This window comes from Anomaloglossus baeobatrachus, chromosome 8 (assembly GCF_048569485.1).
Source record: "Anomaloglossus baeobatrachus isolate aAnoBae1 chromosome 8, aAnoBae1.hap1, whole genome shotgun sequence".
Taxonomy (NCBI): domain Eukaryota; kingdom Metazoa; phylum Chordata; class Amphibia; order Anura; family Aromobatidae; genus Anomaloglossus; species Anomaloglossus baeobatrachus.
The window spans coordinates 113,481,251-113,506,777 of NC_134360.1; the positions used below are offsets into that span (position 1 = coordinate 113,481,251).

General features: G+C 49.5%; 1 protein-coding gene across 7 annotated transcripts in view; it reads left to right on the forward strand.

Annotated features, from left to right (window-relative positions):
* The window catches only part of PDE4DIP (phosphodiesterase 4D interacting protein), a 1,984,767-nt gene that overhangs the window by 696,861 nt on the left and 1,262,379 nt on the right, over positions 1-25,527 (forward strand). For all 7 annotated transcript variants that reach the window (XM_075321961.1, XM_075321954.1, XM_075321957.1 and 4 more), the window contains one exon: positions 22,821-22,913. In XM_075321961.1, the coding sequence (XP_075178076.1) occupies positions 22,821-22,913 (93 nt within the window). The remainder of the gene's footprint in view (positions 1-22,820; positions 22,914-25,527) is intronic.

The following is a 25,527-nucleotide window of genomic DNA, read 5'->3' on the forward strand; positions in this document are numbered from 1 at the left end:
AGGGGGTGCTGGGAGCCCGGGTCCGAGCGGCGGGTCCCCGGCGGGTCAGACAAAAAGGGGCATGCTGGCAATTTAATGAGGGACAATGTAAGTTTGGGGCGTCGTGTTGGTTGCAATACGAGTGTTCCGGTTGTGGAAGTTCCCGCTCTTTGGCCAGTTGTTTCAAACAAGGTAAAGGACAGTTGGGGGAGGGGTCTGGAAAAGGGGAGGATGCCAGTGTGGGTAAAGGCGAAGCTCCCCTATTTAAATAGATATCCTGATGTTCGGGCGGCGGAGCAGTTGGTGACAGGTTTTAAGGACGGTTTCCGGATTCCGTTTGTCTCCGAGGCGCCGGTGTTTCGCCCGGGTAATTTGAGGTCCGCAAAAGAACATCTGGAGGTGGTAGGGGAAAAGCTGCGGGAGGGGGTGGAGTTGTGGAGGATGGCGGGCCTGTTCAAGGACCCGCCATTCTCCAGCTTGAGGATTTCGCCACTTGGGGTGGTACCCGAGAAGGAGCCGAACAAATTTTGGCTCATTCACCATTTATCTTATCCGGCGGGGTTGTCAGTGAACGATGGGATTTCACCTGAGTTGCCTGCGGTCTGTAGGTTTCGTTTGACACGGCATTGGAGTCAGTGCGGGTAGCCGGGCAGGGGGCCCTGATGGCCAAGGCGGACATGGAAGCAGCTTTTGGTTTACTTCCGTGGCATCCAGAGAGTCTGCAGATTTTAGGGTGCATGTGGGATGGTGAATACTGGGTGGATAGGTGCCTGCCCAGGGGGGTTGTTCCATTTCATGTGCTTATGTTGAAGTGTTTAGTTCTCCGTGGAATGGGTAATCAGGGATGTGGCAGGAGTCCATTCAGTGATTCACTATTTGGATGATTTCTTTGGATTGGCCCGGCGGGCTCCTTGGTTTGTTCCTTGTGTTATTTACGTTGGAGCGGATAGCGCGAAGCCTGGGTATTCCATTGGCAAAGGAAAAGGCGGAAGGGCCAGTGACGGCTCAGGGTTTTTGGGCATCGAAATTGATACGGTGGCTATGGAATGCCGATTGCCGGTGGGCAAGCTGCGTGATTTGAAGGCGTCAGTGCGGTTTTGTATCAGGTTAAGAAGGTGCGGTTGCGGGATTTGCAGCCAGTGCTTAAAAAATTGATTGTCGCCTGTCGCATTATGCAGATGGGGCGAATAGTTAATAGGTGATTGACGAGGGCAGCTGCAGGGGTGACAGCCCCGGATCATTTTATCAGAGTGATGGAGGTGATGAAAGGAGATCTGCTGGTGTGGGATGCGTTTCTCGACCAAGACTACGGAAGGATGTTATGGATGAGCAAGGCATTGTCAAATAGACAGCTGGAGTTATTTACGGACGCGGCGGGGGTGTCGGATTTTGGGGCAATTTTTCAAACACATTGGTGTGTTGGGACATGGCCACGGCTTTGGGTGGAAAAGGGGCTGGTAAAGAATCTCGCGCTGCTGGATTTGTTTCCCATCATAGTGGCAGTGGAGTCGTGGGGCCCCTAATTTGCAGGCAAGAAGCTTTGCATGCATTGTGATGACATGGCGGTGGTGCATTCTATCACTTCACTGCCGGCTAAATCACCTCCGGTAGTGGGGTACTTGAGGCATCTGGTGTTGTGTTGCTTGGCGCTAAACATTTGTGTAGTGGCGTGGTATGTGCCCGGGGTTCAAAATGAGGTGGCTGATGCGCTATCTCGGTTTCAGTTTCACAGGTTCCGGCGACTGGTGCCGGGAGCAGACGAGGATGGAGAACTATGCCCGGAAGGGCTGTGGGACCTGGCGTCTGTGTAGCATTTGAGGGAATTAGGAGATCGGGGGCAAGGCTACTTGTTGCCGATGCCGGTCGGTGTGGCAGGAATGGGTGGACTTGGTGAAGGCGGATTTTATGGAGCCTGGTTACATGGGACGAGTGTTGGGGGTTTGGTTGTTGTTTAGTGGGATTTTCAGCAGGTCGGTCTGTTTCGGTTATAGGTTACGAGTTGGCGGCATGGGCTTTCTTGTTTAAAAAATGCAAGGGGTTCGGGACGCGACAAAGGATTTTCTGGAGCGGCAGGTGATGAGGGGTTTTCGAAAGCAGTCGCGGGACACAAGGCGGCCTATAACGTTCCCATTGTTGGTTCGTTTGGTGGGGTGTTTGGGGGGATATATGCTCGTCTCCTTATGAACGAGCCTTGTTCACGGTTTCCGTTGTATTGGCGTTCTTTGGGGCCTTTCGCATTGGAGAATTGGTTAGCCCGGCTAGGCAAGCTGTAGGCGGACTGTTGATGGAGGATGTGAGGCTTAGGATGGATAGAGTGGAATGCCGGCTACGGTTTTCAAAGACGGATCAAGTGGGCCGTGGACGCCTGGTGGTGTTGTTTGAATTTCCAGGGCACCAGCTATGCCCGGTGGTACAGGTGACAGAGTTTTTTGAAGGTGCGGGGTGGTTACCCCGGTGTTTTCCTTAGGCATGTGGATGGATCCGCTTTATAGCGATTACAGTTTATCACAGTGCTAAAGATGGCTTTAGTACGGGTGAGGGAGGAGCCAAGGGATAACGGGTCCCACTCCTTCCGGATTGGGGCAGCGAATGGAGCCGCTAGGTCGGGGGCTGAGGTGAGGATTGGATTTGGCGGATTGGGAGATGGTGGGGAGCTTTGCGGATGGATGTTTGTCAGGCCGGTCGTCAGCTTGGAGTGGCGATGACGGAAGCCCGTCTGAAATGGCTCGGAATTCGGGGCATGACCTGGGGGAGAGTTCGCCCTGAGGTGGCGTATTATAGCCGTATTGATCGGGAACCGGATGTGTTAATTCTGCATGTGGGAAGGAATGACCTTGGAGTGAGGGCGGCGAGAGAGTTGGAAAGGGATGTCAAGTTTGACTTGTTGCATTTGTGGAAGGCGTTCCCTGGTATTTGATTGTAGAGTCCGATATCATAGCCGGAGACAGTGGCGTTTCGCGAGGTCGGTGGATTGAATTAACAGGGCCCGGGTAAAAAATTGAACTGGGCAATTGGCAAGTTCGTAGCGCGAAATGGGGGATTGGTGGTCCGACATAGAGAGCTGGAGGAGTCCACCGAGCAGTGTTTGAGGTGAGATGGGGTCCATCTCATGGACATAGGTTTGGATTTGTGGATGTTGGGTTTGTGGGATGGCTTAGAGCAAGCAATGGGGGTGTGGAGGGCCCGGGTCAAGTAAGTGTCACTTGGCCGGTCTGTGGCGGGGTGATAGGTCCGTTCAGAGAGGTTGGGAGTACTGACATGGTTTGTTGGTATGAAGCCACTCAGGGGGACTGGCTTCGGTTTGGATGGGAACTTGTGGGCGGAGGTCCTGCAGGTTCTGGGGAGGGGTAATTAACGATGGAACGTTATTACCCCACACCTCGGGTCGGTTGGTCACGGCCGAGGTGGTCCTCTGGGCCGGTTGGAGGTTACGGCCGGGGGATAGGAATGATGGTTGGCCTCTCGGACGGATCTATCAGGTGTGGTTACATAGTTACATAGTTACATAGTTACTTAGGTTGAAAAAAAGACCTAGGTCCATCTAGTTCAACCTTCCTCCACCAGTTCTACATTTAGTCACTAAGTCATTTATAACCAACAATGTTTTGTGTACTGAGGAAATCATCCAGCCCTTTTTTAAAAGCTGTTATAGTATCTGCCATTACTACCTCTTGTGGTAGGGCATTCCACAGTCTGACCGCTCTAACTGTAAAGAACCCTTTCCTATTCAGGTTTCGGAATCGCTTTTCTTCCACTCGCAGTGAGTGCCCCCTAGTCCTTAGTACTGTCTTTGGAAGGAATAAGTCATGTGCCAGTCCTTTATATTGACCACACATGTATTTATACATATAAATGAGATCTCCTCTGAGACGTCTTTTTTCTAAGCTAAACATATCTAACTTTTTCAACCTGTCATCATATGGGAGGCCTTCCATTCCTTGTAATAGTCTAGTTGCCCGCCTTTGAACTGACTCTAACTTCTGAATGTCCTTTTTAAAATGTGGAGCCCAAAACTGGATCCCGTATTCCAGATGTGGCCTTACAAGTGATTTATAGAGGGGTAACAATACGTTGGGATCACGGGATCTAATCTCTCTTTTTATACACCCTAAAATCTTGTTTGCTTTAGCAGCTGCTGCTTGACATTGAGTGCTGCTGCTCAGCTTATTTGTAATGAGAATACCCAAGTCCTTCTCCTGTTCTGTAGTCCCGAGTTTACTTCCATTTAATGTATATGCAGCTATAGGATTACTCCGTCCTAGGTGCATTACTTTACATTTATCAACATTAAATCTCATTTGCCAAGTATCTGCCCATTCTGACATCTTATCCAGATCTTTTTGTAATATTGTACTATCCAGGTCAGTTTTTAATATCCTACATAGTTTGGTGTCATCGGCAAAGACTGACACTGTACTATCAATCCCATCCACAAGGTCATTAATAAAGAGAGTAAAAAGAATCGGTCCAAGCACAGATCCCTGCGGCACCCCACTGCTGACTACAGCCCATTTAGAGAATGTACCATTTATGACTACTCTTTGTTTCCTATCTTTTAGCCAATTCCTTACCCAGTTGCATATTGTGTCCCCTAGTCCTTGCTTCTGGAGCTTTAGTATAAGGCTATTGTGTGGTACAGTATCAAATGCCTTTGCAAAGTCCAAATAAATCACATCAGCTGCATTACCAATATCCAGGTTTGAACTTACCCCCTCATAGAACCCCAACAGGTTGGTTAGACACGACTTATCTTTCATGAATCCATGCTGTTTGTCAGTTATCATATTATTTTCTGCAATATATTTTTGCATGTCATCCCTTAAAATGCCCTCAAAAACTTTGCATACTACTGATGTCAGGCTTACTGGACGGTAGTTGCCTGGATCTACCCTCTTACCTTTCTTAAATATCGGTACCACATCAGCAATCCTCCAATCCTGAGGCACCAACCCTGTTACAAGTGAGTCTAAAAAGAGGAGATACAGCGGTCTGTCGATTACGGAGCTCAATTCCCTCAATATTCGTGGATGAATGCCATCTGGCCCTGGGGATTTGTCAATGTTTAATTTACTCAGACGTAGGCGTACTTCATCTTGTGTTAAATTAATTATATCAGGTGGTGGACTTTGATTTTTCACTTGTTGAATGATCCCTGGTACAGTCAGTTCCTTGGTGAATACAGATGAGAAATGCCTATTTAATATCTCAGTCTTTTGTTTGTCCTCTATAACTAACTTGTTATTATATTTTAAGGGGCCGATACTATCCTTTGTTTTCCTTTTGGCATTAATGTATTGTGGAGAATAAGTATATATGTACAGGTTATGTGTTATCAATGGGTGGCATGTGGAGCCACGAGTTTGGGTACATATATACTGTTTAATAAAGCTGTGGCCATTCGTGTAATAAAGTCGTAGTCTGTGTCATTATTTTAGGTACAGTTGGTAAGGGGAAGTTTTACATTGGAGACCTGCTTATCCCTATAGATACGTCATGTTTCCGTAGTACAATCCTTATTTGCCTCTACAAGTAGCGATGCAAATTTGTCTTTGTAGCGTGTGTCAAGGAAGGTACATAACCAGTATTTATTGTCTGCCAAAATGTGGACTAGCCGACAGTCATGAGAAAGCCAGTGTGACATGAACTGTGCCATGTTTCTCAGACTCCGAACTGGAAACCTTTGTGTGTCACTGCTAAGAATACATTCTGTCTCCCTAAACCTCCTCTCCTCCTCAGTCTCTCTCTCCTCCTCCTCTTCAGGCCATCCATGCTGGACAGCCCTGAAGCCTGGGTTGTCAATCCCTTGGTTACCAGCTTCAAAGCATTCCTGTTCATCATCCTCCTCATCCTCATGATGCTGAGCAAAGGTGGCTTGAACTTGTTGGCAGAGGTTGTGCGGATTACTAGCAACCATTGTGAAGTCTGGATCCACAGACAACTCAGGTGCATGAACACTTTGGTCAGTCAGACCATCCAGAGAGCGTTTCAATAAAAAAATCAGTGGAATGGTAATGCTGATAACAGCATCCTCACTGCTCACAATGTTGGTACAGTAATCAAAATTCTCCAAGAACTGACAAATGTCTGCAATCCACACCCACTCAGCAGTACTTATGTCTGGCAGCTGCGTCTGACTGGCATGTTCCAGCTGGAATTGGGATACTACCCTCTTATGCTCATGGATCCTAGCCAACATATGATATGTTGAATTCCATCTCATAGGGAGGTCACATATTAGTCTGTGATGAGGCAAGTGTAAGCGCTGCTGCAGCACTGCCAGGCCAGCAAAAGAGGGAGATGACTTGCGGAAATGTGCGCTAATACGTTGTACCTTGGTAAGTAGGTCTGGCATCCCAGGGTATTTCTTCAAGTGCTGAACTACTAAATTTACAACATGGGCCATACAAGGAACGTGTACAAGATTTCCAGGCTTTAAGGCCGCCACCTGATTACGACCATTATCGCACACTACCATCCCTGGACGGAGGTCCAACGGCTCAAGCCACTCATCTGCCTGCTCAGTTATTGCTTCCAAAAGCTCAGGTGCCATGCGCGATTTGTCACCGATACAGATAAGCTTCAGTATAGCGTGTTGCCGCTTAGCCGAGGCAGTGCTGCAGAGATCCCAGCTGGGGAATGATGTCGACGGTTGGGCACCAGCGGATGTTGAGGAGGATGCACAGGAGCCAGATAAAGAGTAGGAGGAGGAGGGAGTTGTTGCTGTGTAGGAGGCTACTGAAACTGGGATTGAAGTGGGCCCTGAAATTCTGGGTATGGGAACTATATGGGATGTTGCCGGCTCAGACTCTGTACCAGCCGCCACCAGGTTCACACAGTGTGCCGTCAGTGAGATGTAGCGTCTCTGTCCACTTCCGCTTGTCCTCGTGTCTGTGGTTAAGTGGACCTTCCCTGTTATGGTGTTGGTGAGAGCCCATTTGATATTTACGGACACATGATTGTGGAGCGTAGGGATGGCACAACAAGAAAAATAGTGGCGGCTAGGCACAGAGTACCAATGTTCTAACACCACCAAAAGGTCGCGGAAAACCTCTGTTCCCACAAGCCGATATCGCAACATCTCAAGGGCTATCAATGTGTGCAATGTGTGCAGTTATGGTTATGTTATGTGTGCAATGTGTGCAGTTATGGTTTCTGCCCTTGGGTGTGTAACGGGGTATTGTCGCTTCTTTTCAAAGGTCTGTGGTATGGACAACTGAACGGAATGCTGGGACACCAAAGCGGATGTGGTTGTTGATGATTGAGTTTGGCCAACATCAGGTTGGGAGAAGGAGGCATTAGCACCACCTTCTTGCACACCAGTTTGGGAAGCAGGCAGCCCACGGAAGTGGCAGAGTTTTGAGTCTGGAAATCGTGTTTTTCACTTACAGCTGTCAACCACCTAGTGGTGTGCTTGGCTAACATATGGTTTCTCATGCTTGAGGTGCCCAAGCTGGAAGCATTTCTGCCTCTGCTAAGCTTGGTCTGACAGATTTGACAAATGGCAACCGTTTGGTCCGAAGGACTCTTGGAAAAAAGCTCCCACACAATCGCACCACGGACCCTTGGACTCTGAGATGGCTGAGGTCGTGCACGGACCCTTGGACTCTGAGATGCCACAGGTGGTGGTGTCATGTGTACAGTTGATTGACGTCTGGCAGTTGTCGAAACCCTATATCTTACAGCCACTTCATCATCGACCAGGTCATCTTCAAATTCCTGAAGGTCAATATCTTCGAGAATGGAGGTTTCAGGCTGATCTGAGGGCAACTGTGTCTCATCATCCTCCAACGCTTCCACCTGATTGCCCAGCATGTCATGGCCAACAACATGGCTTTCTTCTGGCCTTGGGTGCTCGAAGATCTATGCATCACTGCACACCACAGCCTCACCTGCGTTGGTGGTGTTGTGCGGTGAGAGGCAAGAAAGGTCAAAGGGTCCCGTAAACAGTTCCTCAGAGTAACCTGCTTTGGTGTCATATGTTTCCTTAGAATACTGATGTTGTGAGGAAGGAGAACCAGGCTGAGCATTCAATGGGCCAGTCTCTGGGCTACTCAAATCTGTCTGTGTGGACCCTTGGGGTTTGCTACTGGACAAGGAACTGGAGGCATTTTCTGCTAACCAACTCGTTACCTGTTCGCACTGTTCAGGGCGCAAGAGTGTTTCCCACGTGGACAAGAAAATTGGGATAGGAAGGCAGAGGTAGATAAAGCAGGAACCTTTTTCTTTGGCTCAATCACACTGCTTGGGCGACCACCACTGTCACTACCACCTCGTCCACGGCCCTTACCCCCTCTTTTTTCCATTTTTTTGGTTTGATTATTTGAAGGTGAATACTGTAACGTGACTTTTTCTACAGGCAGTGGAACAACACTTATGCTGGGTTGTTAAACTTGTGTTAATAGTTTCTCACAATTGCTGTTTCTGTAAGTCTAAAAACAAAAAGGTACCTTTATTGGACAAACTACCACTTGGAGGAGTCGACAAAGATGTTGTGAATTCAGCCCTAAAAGAAAACAGGGTTTTACAACACTTTTATTTTAGTATTGGTTTTTGGCACTCAGACTGTGTTTTAGTAAGAGCAAGCCACTATGTAGGTTATGTAAGATAGAAAGCCCCCAAAATTACACTAGGTTGCTGATAGGAAGATACTGGCCTTGAGGCACAAGTAGTGCCACTGACACCAAGTATTAATAAAAATTGGGTAACACTGAAACTGTGTGTTAATCGCAGCAGGCCACTATCTAAGTTCTGTAAGATATGAAGCCCCCAAAATTACATTAGTTTGCTGAGAGGAAGGTACTGGACTTGAGGCAGAAGTAGTGCCTCTGACACCAAGTATTAATAAAAATTGGATAACATTGAGACTGTGTTTTAATAAGAGCAAGCCACTATCTAATTTGTGTAAGATGTGAAGCCCCCAAAATTAGGCTAGTTTGTATTAATATTAGTATTAATAAAAATTGGGTAACACTCAGACTGTGAATTGATATGGTGGCTGACAGGCACTACACTACACCTAAACCCGTTGTTTTTACAATTTTGGGACCTTTTTTTTGCAAGTTGTAATTCCTATTGCTAGTATAACAAACACAAGGGATGTAGCAGTGCTGAGATTGTTGATTATTTTTAGCAGATGTCAGGCCAGCTTTAAATCTCTCCCTGCCTGTGAATAAGCTCTCCCTATATCTCACACTGCAGTAACAGACAGTATGCACCACTAATAAGAGGATTTTTTTTTTGGCAAGTTTAAAACAGGAACGGCTGTCACCAGACTAAGCAAAGCAGTAAGGGGTACTTTACACTCTGTGACATAGCTCCCGCCCCCGTCGCTTGTGCGACATTTGGTGCTCGCTGCCTGAGCGAACATTATCACTACGGCAGCGTCACATGCATATACCTGGTCAGCAACGTCGCTGTGACCTCCGAAGAATCCCTCCCTCAAAGGGGAGGTGCCTTCGGCGTCATAGTGACTCACTGCAGCGTCACTAAGCGGCCGGCCAATAGAAGCGGAGGGGCGGAGATGAGTGGGATGTAACATCCCTCCCACCTCATTCCTTCCGCATTGCCGGTGGACGCAGGTAAGGAGATGTTCGTCGCTCCCGCGGTGTCACACATAGCGATGTGTGACGCTGCAGGAACGACGAACAACATCGTACCGGTGCCTGCAGCGATATTAAGGAAATGAACAACGTGTCAGCGATCACCGTTTTGGAACGATTTTGCGATCGTTGATCGTCACTCATTAGTGTTACACGCTGCGATGTCGCTACCGGTGCCGGATGTGTATCACTAACGACGTGACCCCGACAATATATCGGTAGCGATGTCGCAGCATGTAAAGTACCCCTAATACTGTCCCTATACCTTGTTCTATGATTTACACAGCTGCTAGCACACAGTGGACATTGTCTTCAGCCCTTACAAGGACTATCTCATAGAATGCACTGCACTGTCCCTATACCTGTTTCTATGAATTACACAGCCGCTACCAGCTAATGCTAAATATCTTCAGCCCTTAGAAGGACTAGTATTAGTTGGCTGGAAAAATGCTGTCCTGCACACAGTGCAGTCTAGCTACACCGGCAGCTCAGGAATGAATGCGTGCACAAAATGGTGGCAGCCTTATATAGCCCCTAAGACGCTGTGCGGCCAAGCCAATCACAGTAGCAGCACAACAAAGATGGCTGCGGCGTTACTGTGAGGGTAAGCAACGTCAGATGTGTTCATTGGCTGGAAAAAGGCTCCAGGAAGTCCAGAAATGAAAATGAAAGTACCGGAGCGAATTCCATATTAGCCATCGGATACCGAATACCTTGAATACCCCATTATCCGCCGGATACCGAATAGTGGCGAATATATTCGCTCATCTCTAGTAGTTACCAACTACCTACCTGCTCTGCTGTGAGCCTGGAACTTTTATTTTTGGCCCTGTTGTCGGGCATTACAGCCGACGTAATCTTGAGATATCCCCCACTGCCTAGCTCAGCTGAGGAGGTGGAAGCTCTGCTTCTTGTCTTCCTCTGCCAGCTCCATGAGATGATCCTGCAGCAACTAACACTGCTTGCTGTGTGAAGTTGAGTGCAGAAGGCTCAGGACTCCAACTTCATATCCCTGGGGACAGGGAGGGGAGTGCTTCACAGGAGGACTGGAGCCCTGGTGTAGATGTTCTGCTTCTCTCATATTCATGATATAATCTCTCTCCCTCCATGTGTTCTGCAGACAGGACAGGGATCCAGGGTTCTGATCTCTGATCTGTGACTGGACCATCACTCTGTCCTGCCACTCTGTCCTGCCCCGTCTCTCTGTCCTGCCCCGTCTCTCTGTCCTGCCCCGTCTCTCTGTCCTGCCCCGTCACTTTGTCCTGCCCCGTCACTTTGTCCTGCCCCGTCACTCTGTCCTGCCCCGTCACTCTGTCCTGCCCCGTCACTCTGTCCTGCCCCGTCACTCTGTCCTGCCCCGTCACTCTGTCCTGCCCCGTCACTCTGTCCTGCCCCGTCACTCTGTCCTGCCCCGTCACTCTGTCCTGCCCCGTCACTCTGTCAGGTCCCATCACTCTGTCCTATCCCTTCACTCTGTCCAGCCCTGTCGCTCTGCCTTGTCGCTCTGTCCTGTCACTTTGTCACAACCAGCTCCCCACAGTTAGGCAGCGAGTAGCCGTCCATCAATCAGTATGATGTCGGCAGTCATGCCCCATCAACAGAGGAGATCGGAAGAGAATTTGCTGCTCTGTGGATGTGACATCAGTGAAAGCCACTGAACTGCCTGCTGGAGCAGTCTGTAACTGTGCTGGCAGAGATTGGGACCAGCCACAACAGGCAAGCAGTTAGTAATTACCTTCCTGTTACTGCTTAGGCCCATAGTAAAATACAATAAAAATAGTCCTGCAACCCCTTTAACATTAAATCACATAAATTGATGTTATTTTATACTTTAACCCTTTTATGGCAGCTGTATGGATTAAAACAGCAGCAGGAAAGGGTACTTATTCAGCAAGAAAAAAGTGAATTGCACCTCCCAGCGTCAGAAAATCTCAGGGGTTTCAGCTACCGGGGATAGCTGAGACCCTGGCGATCACGATCCGTGCCATTTTTTTTTCAGCCCCTGGTCACGTGATCATCGTTAAACACCGTATAACGGTGATACTGTATAACATATGACACTGTATAACGGTGACACTGTCGCCGGATCGTAGGCACATGAAGCCTAAAAGTGATAAATTTGGCGATACAGCAAAATTTTTGTGCAGTACCTGTGGGTTCACAATGCTCACTATACCCCTAAATAAAATACTTTAGGGGTCTAGTTTCCAAAATGGGGTCTTTTGTGGCAGGTTTCTGTTGTATAGGTACTTTAGGGGCCCCTCACATGCAACATGGTGCCCTCAATTTGTTTCAACTTTTCAAAGATTCAAATAGTGCTCTTTCATTTCCGAGCCCTCCTGTTTGTCCAAACAGAGGTTTTTGACCACAGGTGGGGTATCCTAGCGCTCATAAGAAATTGAGTAAAGTGTGTGGTCCACTTTTTGGTGTTGCCTCTTGAAAAAGTGAGAAATTTGGTGCTGATCAACATTTTTGTGAAAAAAATGAAAACATTTCAATATGACGACCTAAGATTATCAAATTCTGTGAAGTACCTGTGCATTCAACATGCTCACTATAACTCTGGATAAAAGCCTTGAGGGGTCTTGTTTCCAGAATGGGGACACATGTGGTGGAATTCCACTGCTTAGGCACCTCAGGCTACCTTAGGGGCCCTGCAAATGCAACATGGTGCCACAATCTATTTCAGCCAAATTTGTATTCCAAAATTCAAATATTGCTCCTTCTATTCCGGGTCCTCCCATTTGTCCAAAGAGAGGTTTCTGACCACATGTGGGGTATCAGCATGCTCAGAAGGAATTGAGTAACCATATTGAGTTCCATATTGCTGTGTTATTTCTTCTAAAAGTGAATACATTTTGGCTAGAGCAACATTTTTAGGTAAAACTATAATTTTATTTTTTTTTCATACCATCGTGCTGTAGTTCCTGTGAAGCACCTAAAGTGTTAAAGGGGTGGTTCACCCATTTTTTTAATTTTGTCTATGGATGTAACTTACCATTTTGGGAGTCTTCTTAATTGGTCTCTATTTCCAGTTCTGGCACTGAGCGGCGCTATCCTGCACGCTCAGTGCCTGTCACATGACCCCCTGGAGCTGTGGCCGCCAGCATCCTCTGATGTCCCGACCAAGTTCCGGGCTCTCAAACTTGATGCTTACGTCAGAGGAGGCTGGCACCACTCACACTGATTGACTGGGCTGTGGGCGGTGACTACCGCACGTCACAGCCCAGCATCGAGGGGAGGATCCAGAGAGCTTTAGTGTAGAGTGGTGAATGCAGAGCAGCGCCGCTTACCATCGGTCAGTTGTGGGAGGTGCGGGCTCCAGTGTGCAGGGGTGAATGCAGAACGCTCTGCTTTACCATCAGTCAGCTGTGGGAGGTGCGGGCTCCAGTGTGGAGTACAGGGGGGGTTTCCTCAGCTGAAATTCCCCCTGCCACGCAAGTGAATGATCACACTATCCACCCGCCCGCTGTGCTCAGCTGTCAGGAGAGCCTGCGGTGTCGGCAGTGTGATCATATAATCCTACCAGCAGCACAGGTCCCAGAGTGGAGACAGTGACATGCTCTGCTCTTACACATAGTGTGCTATATGTCACTATCTTGCTCCACTCTGGGAATTGTTGTGCAGGTGACCAAATGATAAAAGCTCTATTACCATGATTAGGCAATGCACACAGGAAGGAGGGGAGGGAACTGTTTTGGTGGAGATCTGAGGGGAGGGAACAGTCAGAGTGGGTGTGAGATAGATTGCTAGTTACTGCAAAGGATTATGGAAGTTGTAGTAACAACCCAGGAAGTCATCAGAGCTGGAGCCAGAAATGAGGATGTTCTGCTAGAGCACAATAAAAGGTAATATTCGTAAAATAACATGATAGATGTGTGGAGAGGCACATATTAGCAAGATTTATGAGAAAAAAAAAATCAGTTTTGGTAACTGGACAACTTCTTTAATAAGCTTCTTGGATGTGGTTCTGAGCAGTGTGAGGGGTGCAGTTTAGAATGGTGTCACTGTTGGGTTGTTTTCTCTCACCTCGACCCCTCAAAGTCACTTCAAAGGTAATGTGGTCTCTAAAAAAATGGTTTTGTAAAATTTGTTGATAAAATGAGAAATTGCTGATGAGCTTTGAACCCTTGTAACTTCCTAACACCCAACAATCTTGTTTCAAAAATTGCGCTGTTGTAAAGTATATATGTGAGAAGTATAATTTATTAAAGTGAACCTGTCAGCTCCCATATGCGTTCTAACTTACAAGCAGGGTGATGTGTGGCCTAATAACCCCTTCCTACCCATCCCTGTGTTGTAATATTGTGTAAAATGAATGTATAAAAAAAGTTTTATAACTTACGTGTTCCCTATGTAAGTGAGCAGAGGGGTCTAGTGCCCTGGGTGTTGCTTCGCCCCGTGGGCGTGATTCTATGCATTTACATGAACGATGTCATTGTTACCGCTAGAAGTCCTGTGTGTGTGCGCTTCTCATTCGCACAGCCTTGTTAGCCATGTGCACCACTGGCTCCGCAGTGTACTTGAGCCAGGTTAGAAGTTCCGGTCATGCGCTCTGTCGGGTGTTTGCCGACATTAGACGCGCTCTGCGCATGACCGGAACCTCTAACCTAGCTCAAGTACACTGTTGAACCAAAGACCAAACGGAGAGGACATATTTCACACTATGAAGAAAAAGACATGGATCGCACATCCCAAAAATACATTGATCTAAAAGTCGCTAGGCAAAATATTAAATAGAACATGAGGTTCTTTTGTTACCATTCTGATCAGATTGTATTAAGCCCACTGCCACGTCACGGCAAACCTCTTGAGTGGGTCCCTAACCTGACCTTTTTGTGTGGCACCGTGCACCGACCACCGCCGTAGCGACAAAGCGCCAGCAGGGCGGGCGACCTGGCGCCTCACAGCACCCATGCTGCAAGGCAAAGCCCCCAAGGCTCCAGGCCGCGCCGCCCCACCGACACCACACCACCACAACAGCAGCCACCACACAGCACCAGCACACAGTGAGAGGAGCTGTGCACTCACCTCCCACTGGCTCCCATATGTGAACTGGGAGCAAAAAGAAGGCTGACCCCTCTTGCAGTTTCCTGCTGATTAAAATCACCTGTGCCAAATGGGGAGAGTGCAGATCCAAGCAAAAAAAAGAGGGGGATAGAATGTTGTATAATACACTATGAAGAAAAAGACATGGATCGCACATCCCAAAAATACATTGATCTAAAAGCCGCTAGGCAAAATATTAAATAGAACATGAGGTTCTTTTGTTACCATTCTGATCAGATTGTATTAAGCCCACTGCCACGTCACGGCAAACCTCTTGAGTGGGTCCCTAACCTGACCTTTTTGTGTGGCACCGTGCACCGACCACCGCCGTAGCGACAAAGCGCCAGCAGGGCGGGCGACCTGGCGCCTCACAGCACCCATGCTGCAAGGCAAAGCCCCCAAGGCTCCAGGCCGCGCCGCCCCACCGACACCACACCACCACAACAGCAGCCACCACACAGCACCAGCACACAGTGAGAGGAGCTGTGCACTCACCTCCCACTGGCTCCCATATGTGAACTGGGAGCAAAAAGAAGGCTGACCCCTCTTGCAGTTTCCTGCTGATTAAAATCACCTGTGCCAAATGGGGAGAGTGCAGATCCAAGCAAAAAAAAAGAGGGGGATAGAATGTTGTATAATACACTATGAAGAAAAAGACATGGATCGCACATCCCAAAAATACATTGATCTAAAAGCCGCTAGGCAAAATATTAAATAGAACATGAGGTTCTTTTGTTACCATTCTGATCAGATTGTATTAAGCCCACTGCCACGTCACGGCAAACCTCTTGAGTGGGTCCCTAACCTGACCTTTTTGTGTGGCACCGTGCACCGACCACCGCCGTAGCGACAAAGCGCCAGCAGGGCGGGCGACCTGGCGCCTCACAGCACCCATGCTGCAAGGCAAAGCCCCCAAGGCTCCAGGCCGCGCCGCCCCACCGACACCACACCACCACAACAGCAGCCACCACACAGCACCAGCACACAGTGAGAGGAGCTGTGCACTCACCTCCCACTGGCTCCCATATGTGAACTGGGAGCAAAAAGAGGACATATTTGTAAGGTGCACCCGGCTAAGACGGATGCGTGAATGAGAAGCGCGCACACGCAGGATTTCTAGGTGGTAATGATGACGTTGTTCATGTAAATCTATAGAATCACGCCCACGGGGCGATGCGACACACATGGCACTAGACCCTCTGCTCATTTACATAGAGAACACGTAAGTTATAAAATGTTTTTTTATACATTCATATTACACAATATTACAACACAGGGATGGGTAGGAAGGGGTTTCTAGGCCACAGAACACGCTACTTGTAGGTTAGAACGCATATCGGACCTGACAGGTTCCCTTTAACTATTTTATGTGAAACTCTCTGGTTTAAGGGCATAAAATTTAAAAGTTTAAAAGTCTGAAAATTGCAAAATTGTTAAAATGTTTGTAACATTTCCAATTTTTTTTCACAAATAAAAGCAAAAATTGTCATCCTAAATTTACCACTAACATGATGTACAATATGTCGCAAAAAAACAATCTCCGAAGCACCGGGATCCGTTGAAGCGTTCTAAGGTTATAACTTCATAAAGTGACACTCGTCAGATTTCTAAAATTTGACGTGGTCATTAGGGACGATTGACTTTGTCATTAAGGAGTTAAAAAGAGTTTAATTCTTTTTATCTATTTATTTTTGCAACTTATTTTTCTACATCCTGCCAGTGTGAATTCCTAGTATCAGACATTGTATACACATACACATGTGAACTTGAATCCACACACAAAGTCACATGTATGGTCACAAACATACAGAGTACACACACAGGCGTTTATGTAAACATACACTAGAATGCATACAAACACACAAGTATGTATATTCATGTGCTCATGACACTTGCACATTTATCTATACACATATACACATGTGTGCACAAGTATCAATACACACAGATATGTTCACAAACAGAATCATACCCAGAAACATTACACATGTATGTATTGATTAGACAGAGTTCAGAAACATTCGGAGCAGGCGAATTAATGACCTGTGGCGGTTGAACCTGGGGAAAGAATAGACTTTGTAAGAAACAGGTGAAATATAAAAATGCAAAGTTGGGTAGATTGGACAGCAGTACTGTAATACATGGGATAGGATCGTTTCTCTAATACATGAAGATGGGACTAGTAGCAACATTCTTCAGATGGTGGATAAGCAGCCCCAATCAAATTCCAAAGATATTCAAGCTGTCCTGCAGGCTCTGGTTGCATCACTGTCGGTGCAATCTATCTGTCCTGTCGACATTTGAATGAAATGAAACGCTAAGGTAGGTGAACCAGGGGGAACACAGACATAAAAAAGCTAGACTGCAATTTGCCAAATTGTACATCAGTTAGCCAAAATCCTTCTGGGAAAGAGACTTGTGGACAGATGAGACTAAAGGGTGCTTTACACGCTGCGACATCGCTACTGATATATCGTCGGGATCACGTCGTTAGTGACGCACATCCGGCGCCGGTAGCGACATTGCAGTGTGTGACACCAAGGAGCGACGATCAATGATCGAATAATCGTTCAAAAATGGTGATCGTTGACACGTCACTCCTTTCCTTAATGTCGTTGCTGCCACAGGTACGATGTTGTTCGTCGTTCCTGCGGCACCACACATCGCTGCGTGTGACACCGCAGGAGCGACAAATCTCCTTACCTGCCTCCACCAGCAATGCGGAAGGAAGGAGGTGGGCGGGATGTTACATCCCGCTCATCTCCGCCCCTCCGCTTCTATTGGCCGGCCGCTGAGTGACGCCGCAGTGACGTCGCTATGACGCCGAACGCACCTCCCCCTTGAGGGAGGGATTGTTCGGCGGTCACAGGGACGTCGCTGACAAGATATGTGCATGTGACGCTGCCGTAGCGATAATGTTCACTATGGCAGCGAGCACCAAATGACGCACGAACAACGGGGGTGGGTGCTATCGTGCTAGATATCACTAGCAATCGCTAGCGATGTTGCAGCGTATAAAGCACCCTTAAGACAGAGCTTTTTGGTAAAACACATCATTCTACTGTGAAACAGGAAAGGGAATGAGGCCTACAAAGAAAAGAACACAGTACCTACAATCAAATATCGTGGAGGTTCAGACTTGTTTTGAGGTTGTTTTTCTGCCTCTGGCAATGGGTGCCTTGACTGTGTACAAGGCATCATGAAATCTGAAGATTACAAAAAGATTTTGCGACGTAATGTAGTGCCCAGTGTCAGATTGCTGGGTTTGCATCCTAGGTCATGGGTCTTACAGCAGGACAATAACCCCAAACATGATTCAAAAAGGCTCCAGAAATATATAGAAACAAAGTGCTGGAGAGTTCTGAAGTGGCAGCAATGAGTCCGGATCTAAATCCCATTGAATACCTGGGGAGAGATATTAGAATTGCTGTTGGGAGAAAGCACCCTTAGGGGTACTTTACACCCTGCGACATCGCTAGCGATTGCTAGTGGCGCGGGCGGGGAGGACACCGCCGCCGCTGCACTCTCGCTTACGCTCGGGTCCGGCGCTGCTGCGACTGCTGCTCGGTGGCTCGAGCGGTGGGCCGGATCCGGGGACTCGAGCGGCGCTCCTCGCCCGTGAGTGAAAGGGGTGATTGGTTTGGGGGATTTAGTTCGTGACGCCACCCACGGGTTGTGGTGAAGATGGACACCACCGCTGCTGGTGACGGGGATCCCGGGAGAGATGGTAGGGAGCAGCCGTGGTGTTGTTTCCCCCCTCCGTGGGTAAGGGTCGGTGGTCCCGGGGCCCGGTAATGTGACGGGGAGGCAGGGTTGCAGGGACAGCGCGGATGGCACGGGTGTACTCAGCAAGAAAGGTACAAAGTCCTCGGTAAACCAAACGGCTGGATGGACGGGTCCCGCAGCCGGCTGCAGTGTCTCTCCCCGGACAGGTGATGGCGGCTGTCTTTCCCTGCACCTTAGTGTACTTGTGTTGACTATGATGGATTCCCAACGGTAGTCCGCTCCCCGGTGGATGGTTGCTGGAGGAGCCCGTTTGACGGACGGACAGACGGATGTCTTCCGCTTTCCCACCAAGCAACCTAGCCCTTATGCTGCCCCTAAGAAGTGGGCAGCACCCCTTGACCCCAGTCCAGGTTCAGGCTGCCCGAGCGGGAACGGGTACGGTGTCTCGCACCCGGATGTCACTTCAGGGGACCACACGTCCATGGGGGACCCCTGACCCCCGGAGGATGGCCACCGGTCCTTGTGGTGGCCGGGCCCCAGTCTGCTCTGCTGTGGGCCCTTCCTCCAATCTGCCTCTCCGGAGGCGGCACCGACGGAATCTCACCCTTAAACTTATTTACAAGCCCACCAGTTCGTGGGTGGCCTGCCAGTTCTCGGCCTTGTCCATGAGTAGTCTCTCATGCAGGAAGGATAAAAGCACACAGGGTCCCTCCGGGGACAACTTGCCGTCAACGACCGGAATAATCAGGTAGACAATCAGATGATCTTCTCTGTTGATTAGTGTCATTCATTTAAACTGCTGAGGGTCCCAACGGGGACAACTGCTTGCAACGGTGGACCGCTGCCACTACTTGAGGTCGTACTCCTCCAGGACCTCTTCCTGCTCCACATCCGGACGGCTTGGCGGAGGAGGAGGGGGCTGGGGCCACTTCTGCTCACTGCGGCTCTTCCTCTGTTTGACGTCCTGGGCGAACCAGCCCCTCTCCCTGCAGTGACGGGTGTAAGTCACCAGATCGCCCGGCAATAGGTCGTGACCTGGGTGGCCCGTGGGAAGGTGTGAGTTGACATCGCGGCGGGCCACAAAGACTTCGGTCTCCAGGCCTGGCTCATAAATGAAGCCGAACCCCCTCCATTGGTCGAACTGCCGGACTTGGACCTCGTACACTGGGCCCCGCACCCGAAAGGTGGCATGGCGGAGTGCATCTTTTTCTCTGATCACCCTCGCCATCACTTCGGCCCTCTGCTGCCCTCTGGCGGCAATCTCCCGGCCCAACGGGTTTGGTTCCCTGTTCTAGTATGGGGCGTTGGCAGATCCCTGCGCCCGGTTCGGGCCCTGCTGGACCGCGCCCACACCGACCACTACCGGTACACTCGTGGGGGTCCTGCGGTGACGTGGCCTGGACTGCGGCTTTGCAGTGGCGGCCCGGCGCAGCCTCAGCCGAGGCGGGGGATTCAGGGACAGCTGACCTCACCGGTTGAGCCTTCGGGCCAGCAGCGGCCGGTTCTTCTACGGCCGGGTGGACTGCCGGAGCCGGGACAGCTTCAGGTGAGGCCATTTCCGGGGCCAATGGCTCCTTGTCGCGGACGGCTGCTTCCTGCGGGGCTTTCCACGGTAGCGGGAGGACCACAGGCCGTTCCCGAACAACGCTCCCAGGATGGTCCTCTTGAGCGGACGGGTTGGATTCCGCTACCGGTGTTGGGGGTAGCAGACCAAGCGGAGGGGCAACAGCATCCGGTACGGATAGCGGGGGAGGCAGGAGGGTGAGCGGGCGCAGGCCGGGCCCCTCAGCCGCAGCGGCCGGTCCTTCTCGGACATAGGGGCGTGGGTCGCTTACCCGCTCCTCCAATTCTGTCTCCACCTCGCGTCTCCGCACGGCCGCCGCCACTTCCTCCATCTCGGCCACCCAGTGCTCCATCAGTAACCGGACCTGGGCTTGAAGACGGCAGCACAGCTGCCACCCATGCCGCTGTTCCTGGCGTGGGCTCGGAGATTTCCACGGTGCCGGATGGACGGGACATCGTGCGCAGCAGTGTTCCAGGAACCAAATGCTTGCAGAGTCCTGGCATCCCCGCTTTTATTGCCTCAACACACTCTCACGCCCCCTTGGTACTCTTCAGCACTTCCGTTTGTTGGGGGCAGGGCTTCGCTTTCGCGCCTTCCCTGCTCGGAGAAGACGCTCGAGCGGGAGATTTTCGCGCTTCAAAATTTTCGGCCGGACACCGCCGGCGGAGATCACAAGGCGCACTTCTACTGGTAAGTAGAGAGGTTCAATCCTGTTCGTGACGCCAAGTTGTCGCGGGCGGGGAGAACGCCGCCGCCGCTGTGCTCTCGCTAACACTCGGGTCCGGCGCTGCTGCGACTGCTGCTCGGTGGCTCGAGCGGTGGGCCGGATCCGGGGACTCGAGCGGCGCTCCTCGCCCGTGAGTGAAAGGGGTAGTTGGTTTGTGGGATTTAGTCCGTGACGCCACCCATAGGTTGTAGTGAAGATGGACACTACCGCTGCTGGTGACGGGGATCCCGGGAGTGATGGTAGGGAGCAGCCGTGGTGTTGTTTTCCCCCTCCGTGGGTAGGGGTCGGTGGTCCCGGGGCCCGGTAATGTAACGGGGAGGCAGGGTTGCAGGGACAGCGCGGATGGCACGGGTGTACTCAGCAAGAAAGGTACAAAGTCCTCGGTAAACCAAACGGCTGGATGGACGGGTCCCGCAGCCAGCTGCAGTGTCTCTCCCCGAACAGGTGATGGCGGCTGTCTTTCCCTGCACCTTATTGTACTTGTGTTGACTACGATGGATTCCCAACGGTAGTCCGCTCCCCGGTGGATGGTTGCTGGAGGAGCCCGTTTGCCCGCAGGCGCTGGCCCTTAGGTCTCTAGCCTTAGCGGTAGCTGTATACCCTCACGGTGTAGGCGGTTGCCTTCAATCGGGTCTTTTGCTGTTAAGAAACCCCTGGGGTTCCAGTCACATTCGGATCTGACTATTGTCGGCGGCTCCAAGCCTGGTCGGGGTCCGATGGCCCTGCCTGTGTGTGCTGGCTTCACTTTGCTCCCCGGTCGGTACCGGCGGGCCGTCGCCCGACCCCGGTCCTACGGTTCCGCGTTGCTTCACCACTCCTGCAGACGGCCACCACCGTCTGCCAACCTTGCTGTCAGTGCCTGGGCCACAAACCCAGACACCCAAGTGTTTACTCCTCTCACTTCCACCTCCTGGACTAAACTCCAACTCCTAACTGACACTTTTCCCGCCTCCAGGCCTGTGAACTCCTCGGTGGGTGGGGCCAACCGCTTGGCTCCGCCCCACCTGGTGTGGACATCAGACCCTGGAGGGAGGCAACAAGGTTTTTGTGTTTGGCTGTTGTCCCTGTCTAATGGGGGTGGGGTGGTTGTGTGTTATCTGTGACGACCTGGCCAGGCCAGGGCGCCACACTAGTGATGTCGAGCGCGATAGCACCCGCCCTCGTCGTATGTGCGACATTTGGTGATCGCTGACGTAGCGAACATTATCGCTACAGCAGCGTCACACGCACATACCTGGTCAGCGACGTCGCTGTGACCGCCGAACAATCCCTCCCTCAAGGGGGAGGTGCGTTAGGCGTCATAGCGACGTCACTGCGGCGTCACTAAGCGGCCGTCCAATAGAAGCGGAGGGGCGGAGATGAGCGGGACGTAACATCCCGCCCACCTCCTTCCTTCCGCATTGCCGGTGGACACAGGTAAGGAGATGTTCATCGCTCCCGCGGTGTCACACATAGCGATGTGTGATGCCGCAGGAACGATGAATAACATCGTACCGGTGGAGGCAGCAATATTAAGGAAATGAACAACGTGTCAACGATCACCGTTTTGGAACGATTTTGTGATCGTTGATCGTCTCTCATTAGTGTTACACGCTGCGATGTCGCTACCGACCCCGGATGTGCGTCACTAATGACGTGACCCCGACGATATATCGGTAGCGATGTCGCAGCGTGTAAAGTACCCCTTAGAGACCTGGAGCAGTTTGCAGAAGAAGAGTGCTCCAGAATTCTAATTGAGAAGTATAAGAAGCTTGTTGATGGTTATAGGAAAGGATTATTGCAGTTATTTATTCCAAAGGGTGTGCAACTAAATATTAAGTTGAGGGTGCCAACAATTTTGTCTGCCCATTATTTGGAGTTTAGTATGAACATATTTCAAAGTTACTTTTACTTTTTTCGTGTTCTACCAATACACAATATTTATCCCAGAAAATGAGTGCAATTGCACATGTTTAAGGAAATAAACATGTGCAATTGCACTCATTTTCTGGGATAAATATTTAATTTTATTGCATATGTGTATATAATACATCTATACTGTATACTGAATACATACAGTGTGTGTGTGTGTATACACACACAGACACACACACACAAACATACACTGGCATATATATCATGCATGTATTTATATAATGAGTGATTTGTATTTATAGTACTTTCACCTTTTTTGTAGGTTATGGAACTATATCAAATAATAGACGAGCACAGTGCTACTATTGTAAAATTACAGGATGTGCTAATGAAGAATCTAACTGATCAGCTACAAGTAAGTAATGCCAAAATACTATCAACAGTGTATGTAAAAATCCTCACTTGCTATACTACAGAGTATTTGTTAGCACCCGTAACATATGCAGTAAGTGCAGGGATGGTTCCTAAAATATAGTATCATAAACAGGGAAACTACAGCAAAATCCTCTGCGGTCGCCTTCAGCAAACTAAAATCCACTCATAGGCATCTAATACTAAAAACAGTAAAGACTCTCTGTGGTTGTCTCACATTCTAGCCACTGAGAAAATAAAAGTGATATTGGGTTGCTTCTGCTTGTACTGGAGACATTCTTCAATTTTACATTATGATAATTTTAGTTAATTTATACTAAAGCTGGACCAATGTGTAATATACCATATTTTTCCTTTTATAAGACGCACCGGATTATAAGACGCACCCCAAATTTGGAGTAAAAAGGGCGAAAAAAAATATGGGGTCTGTTTTATAATCTGGTGGTGTCTTACAAGGGAGAGGGAGTAGCAGCGGACTGGGAGTCACAGAAGGCAGAGGCGGTACTGGAGTATGGTGATGCTGGCAATGGTACAGAGGGAGGCCCAGATACTCACTGCGGTTTCTGCTCTGTGCGGGGCTGGTGATGCCGCTCTGCTCTGTGCGGGGGGCAGTGAGTCACCTGCCATTCTGAAGATGTCGGCGGTCTACGGTGAGGGCTTCAAATAATGGCAGTCGGAGTTGACGCGTGCGCAGATGAGAGCTTGAGCTGAGAGCTCCATCTGCGCAGGTGCTGGCTCTAGGCACCATTATTTGAATCCCTGACCGCCGACATCTTCAGAATGACTGCCCGCCACACAGAGCAGCCGCACATTGAGCAAAACAGAGCAGCCGCACATTGAGCAAAACAGAGCAGCCGCACGTTGAGCAGAACAGAGCAGCCGCACGTTGAGCAGAACAGAGCAGCTGCACGCCGAGCAGAACAGGGCAGCAGCGCAGAGCCGAGCACAGTGGCGCCACCCGATGCACACAACAGCGCCGTACTGACCAGCGCCGGCAGCATTCGGATTTAAAGATGCACCCCTCATTTTCATCTCAAATTATTGGGAGGCAAAGTTAGTCTTATAATCCGAAAAATACGGTAATTTCTAGGTGTAATAGATGTTTTGTAATTTGCTCAAACTTCAGTTACTAGCTATACCTTCTAACATATCTAAAAAATTACATCCCTATATAGCAATAATACTATAAAGTGAAAACACCGCAGTTACCATGAAATAAATGCCGCTATCAGGCTTTCTGTGCACTTCTTTTGGATCTGTTTTCCTGTAGTATGGTAAGGTCACACACTGGCCTCCTGCTTTGTGTACATGTGCCCTCTAGTCATGTTAAATACTAAATTGACCTTAAATACAGATGTACCCCTGAGTTTTATTACTGTGTGTAGCACAATTGTTCTTATAGTTGATGTACATATCTGGTGCTTTTGTATACCCTTGTTCCCGACTATCGGCCCATGTAAACAGAACGGCAAGGACCTGATAAACAAGCTAAAGCGGGCTTCTCACGCAACGACATCGCTAACGAGATGTCGTTGGGGGCACGGAATTCGTGACGCACATCTGGCCTCGTTAGCGACGTCAGGTCCTTGCCGTGAAACGCATGAACGACCGTTAACGATCAAAATTACTTATCTAATCGTTGATCGTTGACACGTCGTTTCTTTCCCGATTATCGTTGCTGTTGCAGGACGCAGGTTGTTTGTCATTCCTGCGGCAGCACACATCGCTACGTGTGACACCGCAGGAACGAGGAACAACACCGTACCTGTGGCCGCCCGCAATGAGGAAGGAAGGAGGTGTGCGGGAGGTTCGGCCCGCTCATGTCCACCCCTCCGCTTCTATTGAGCGGCTGCTTAGTGATGCCGCTTTGACGCCGAACGAACCTCCCCCTTAGAACGGAGGCGGTTCGCCGGCCACAGCAACGTCGCTCGGCAGGTAAGTATGTGTGACAGGTCCAAGCGATATTGTGCGCCACGGGCAGCGATTTGCCCGTGACGCACAACCGACGGGGGCGGGTGCTTTCACCAGCGACATCGCTAGTCCCGTATTAGTGATTGCTCTGTTTGTTTAGAATTCTGGACTTCCATTCTAAGCAAGCCATTGAATGCCTGCTGATCGACCTGCATGTAGCCAATCAGCGGACATTCAACGGCCAAAGTCGTGTAAACTCAGCCTATGAGATTATCTGTATGAAATCTGACAGCATTTATATTAGTGGCAAAATGTTGTGTTAGTAAGGGGTGCTTTACATGCTGCGACATCGCTAAAGCGATGTCGTTGGGGTCACGGAATTGTGACGCACATCCGGCCGCGTTAGCGATGTCGTTGCGTGTGACTCCTATGAGCGATTTTGAATCGCCGCAAAAACGTTCAAAATCGCAAATCGGTGACATGCCCCCCTAATTTTGATTATCGTTGCTGCTGCAGTTAGCGATGTACAGTGCCTACAAGTAGTATTCAACCCCCTGCAGATTTAGCAGGTTTACACATTCGGAATTAACTTGGCATTGTGACATTTGGACTGTAGATCAGCCTGGAAGTGTGAAATGCACTGCAGCAAAAAAGAATGTTATTTCTTTTTTTTTTTTTTTTTTTTT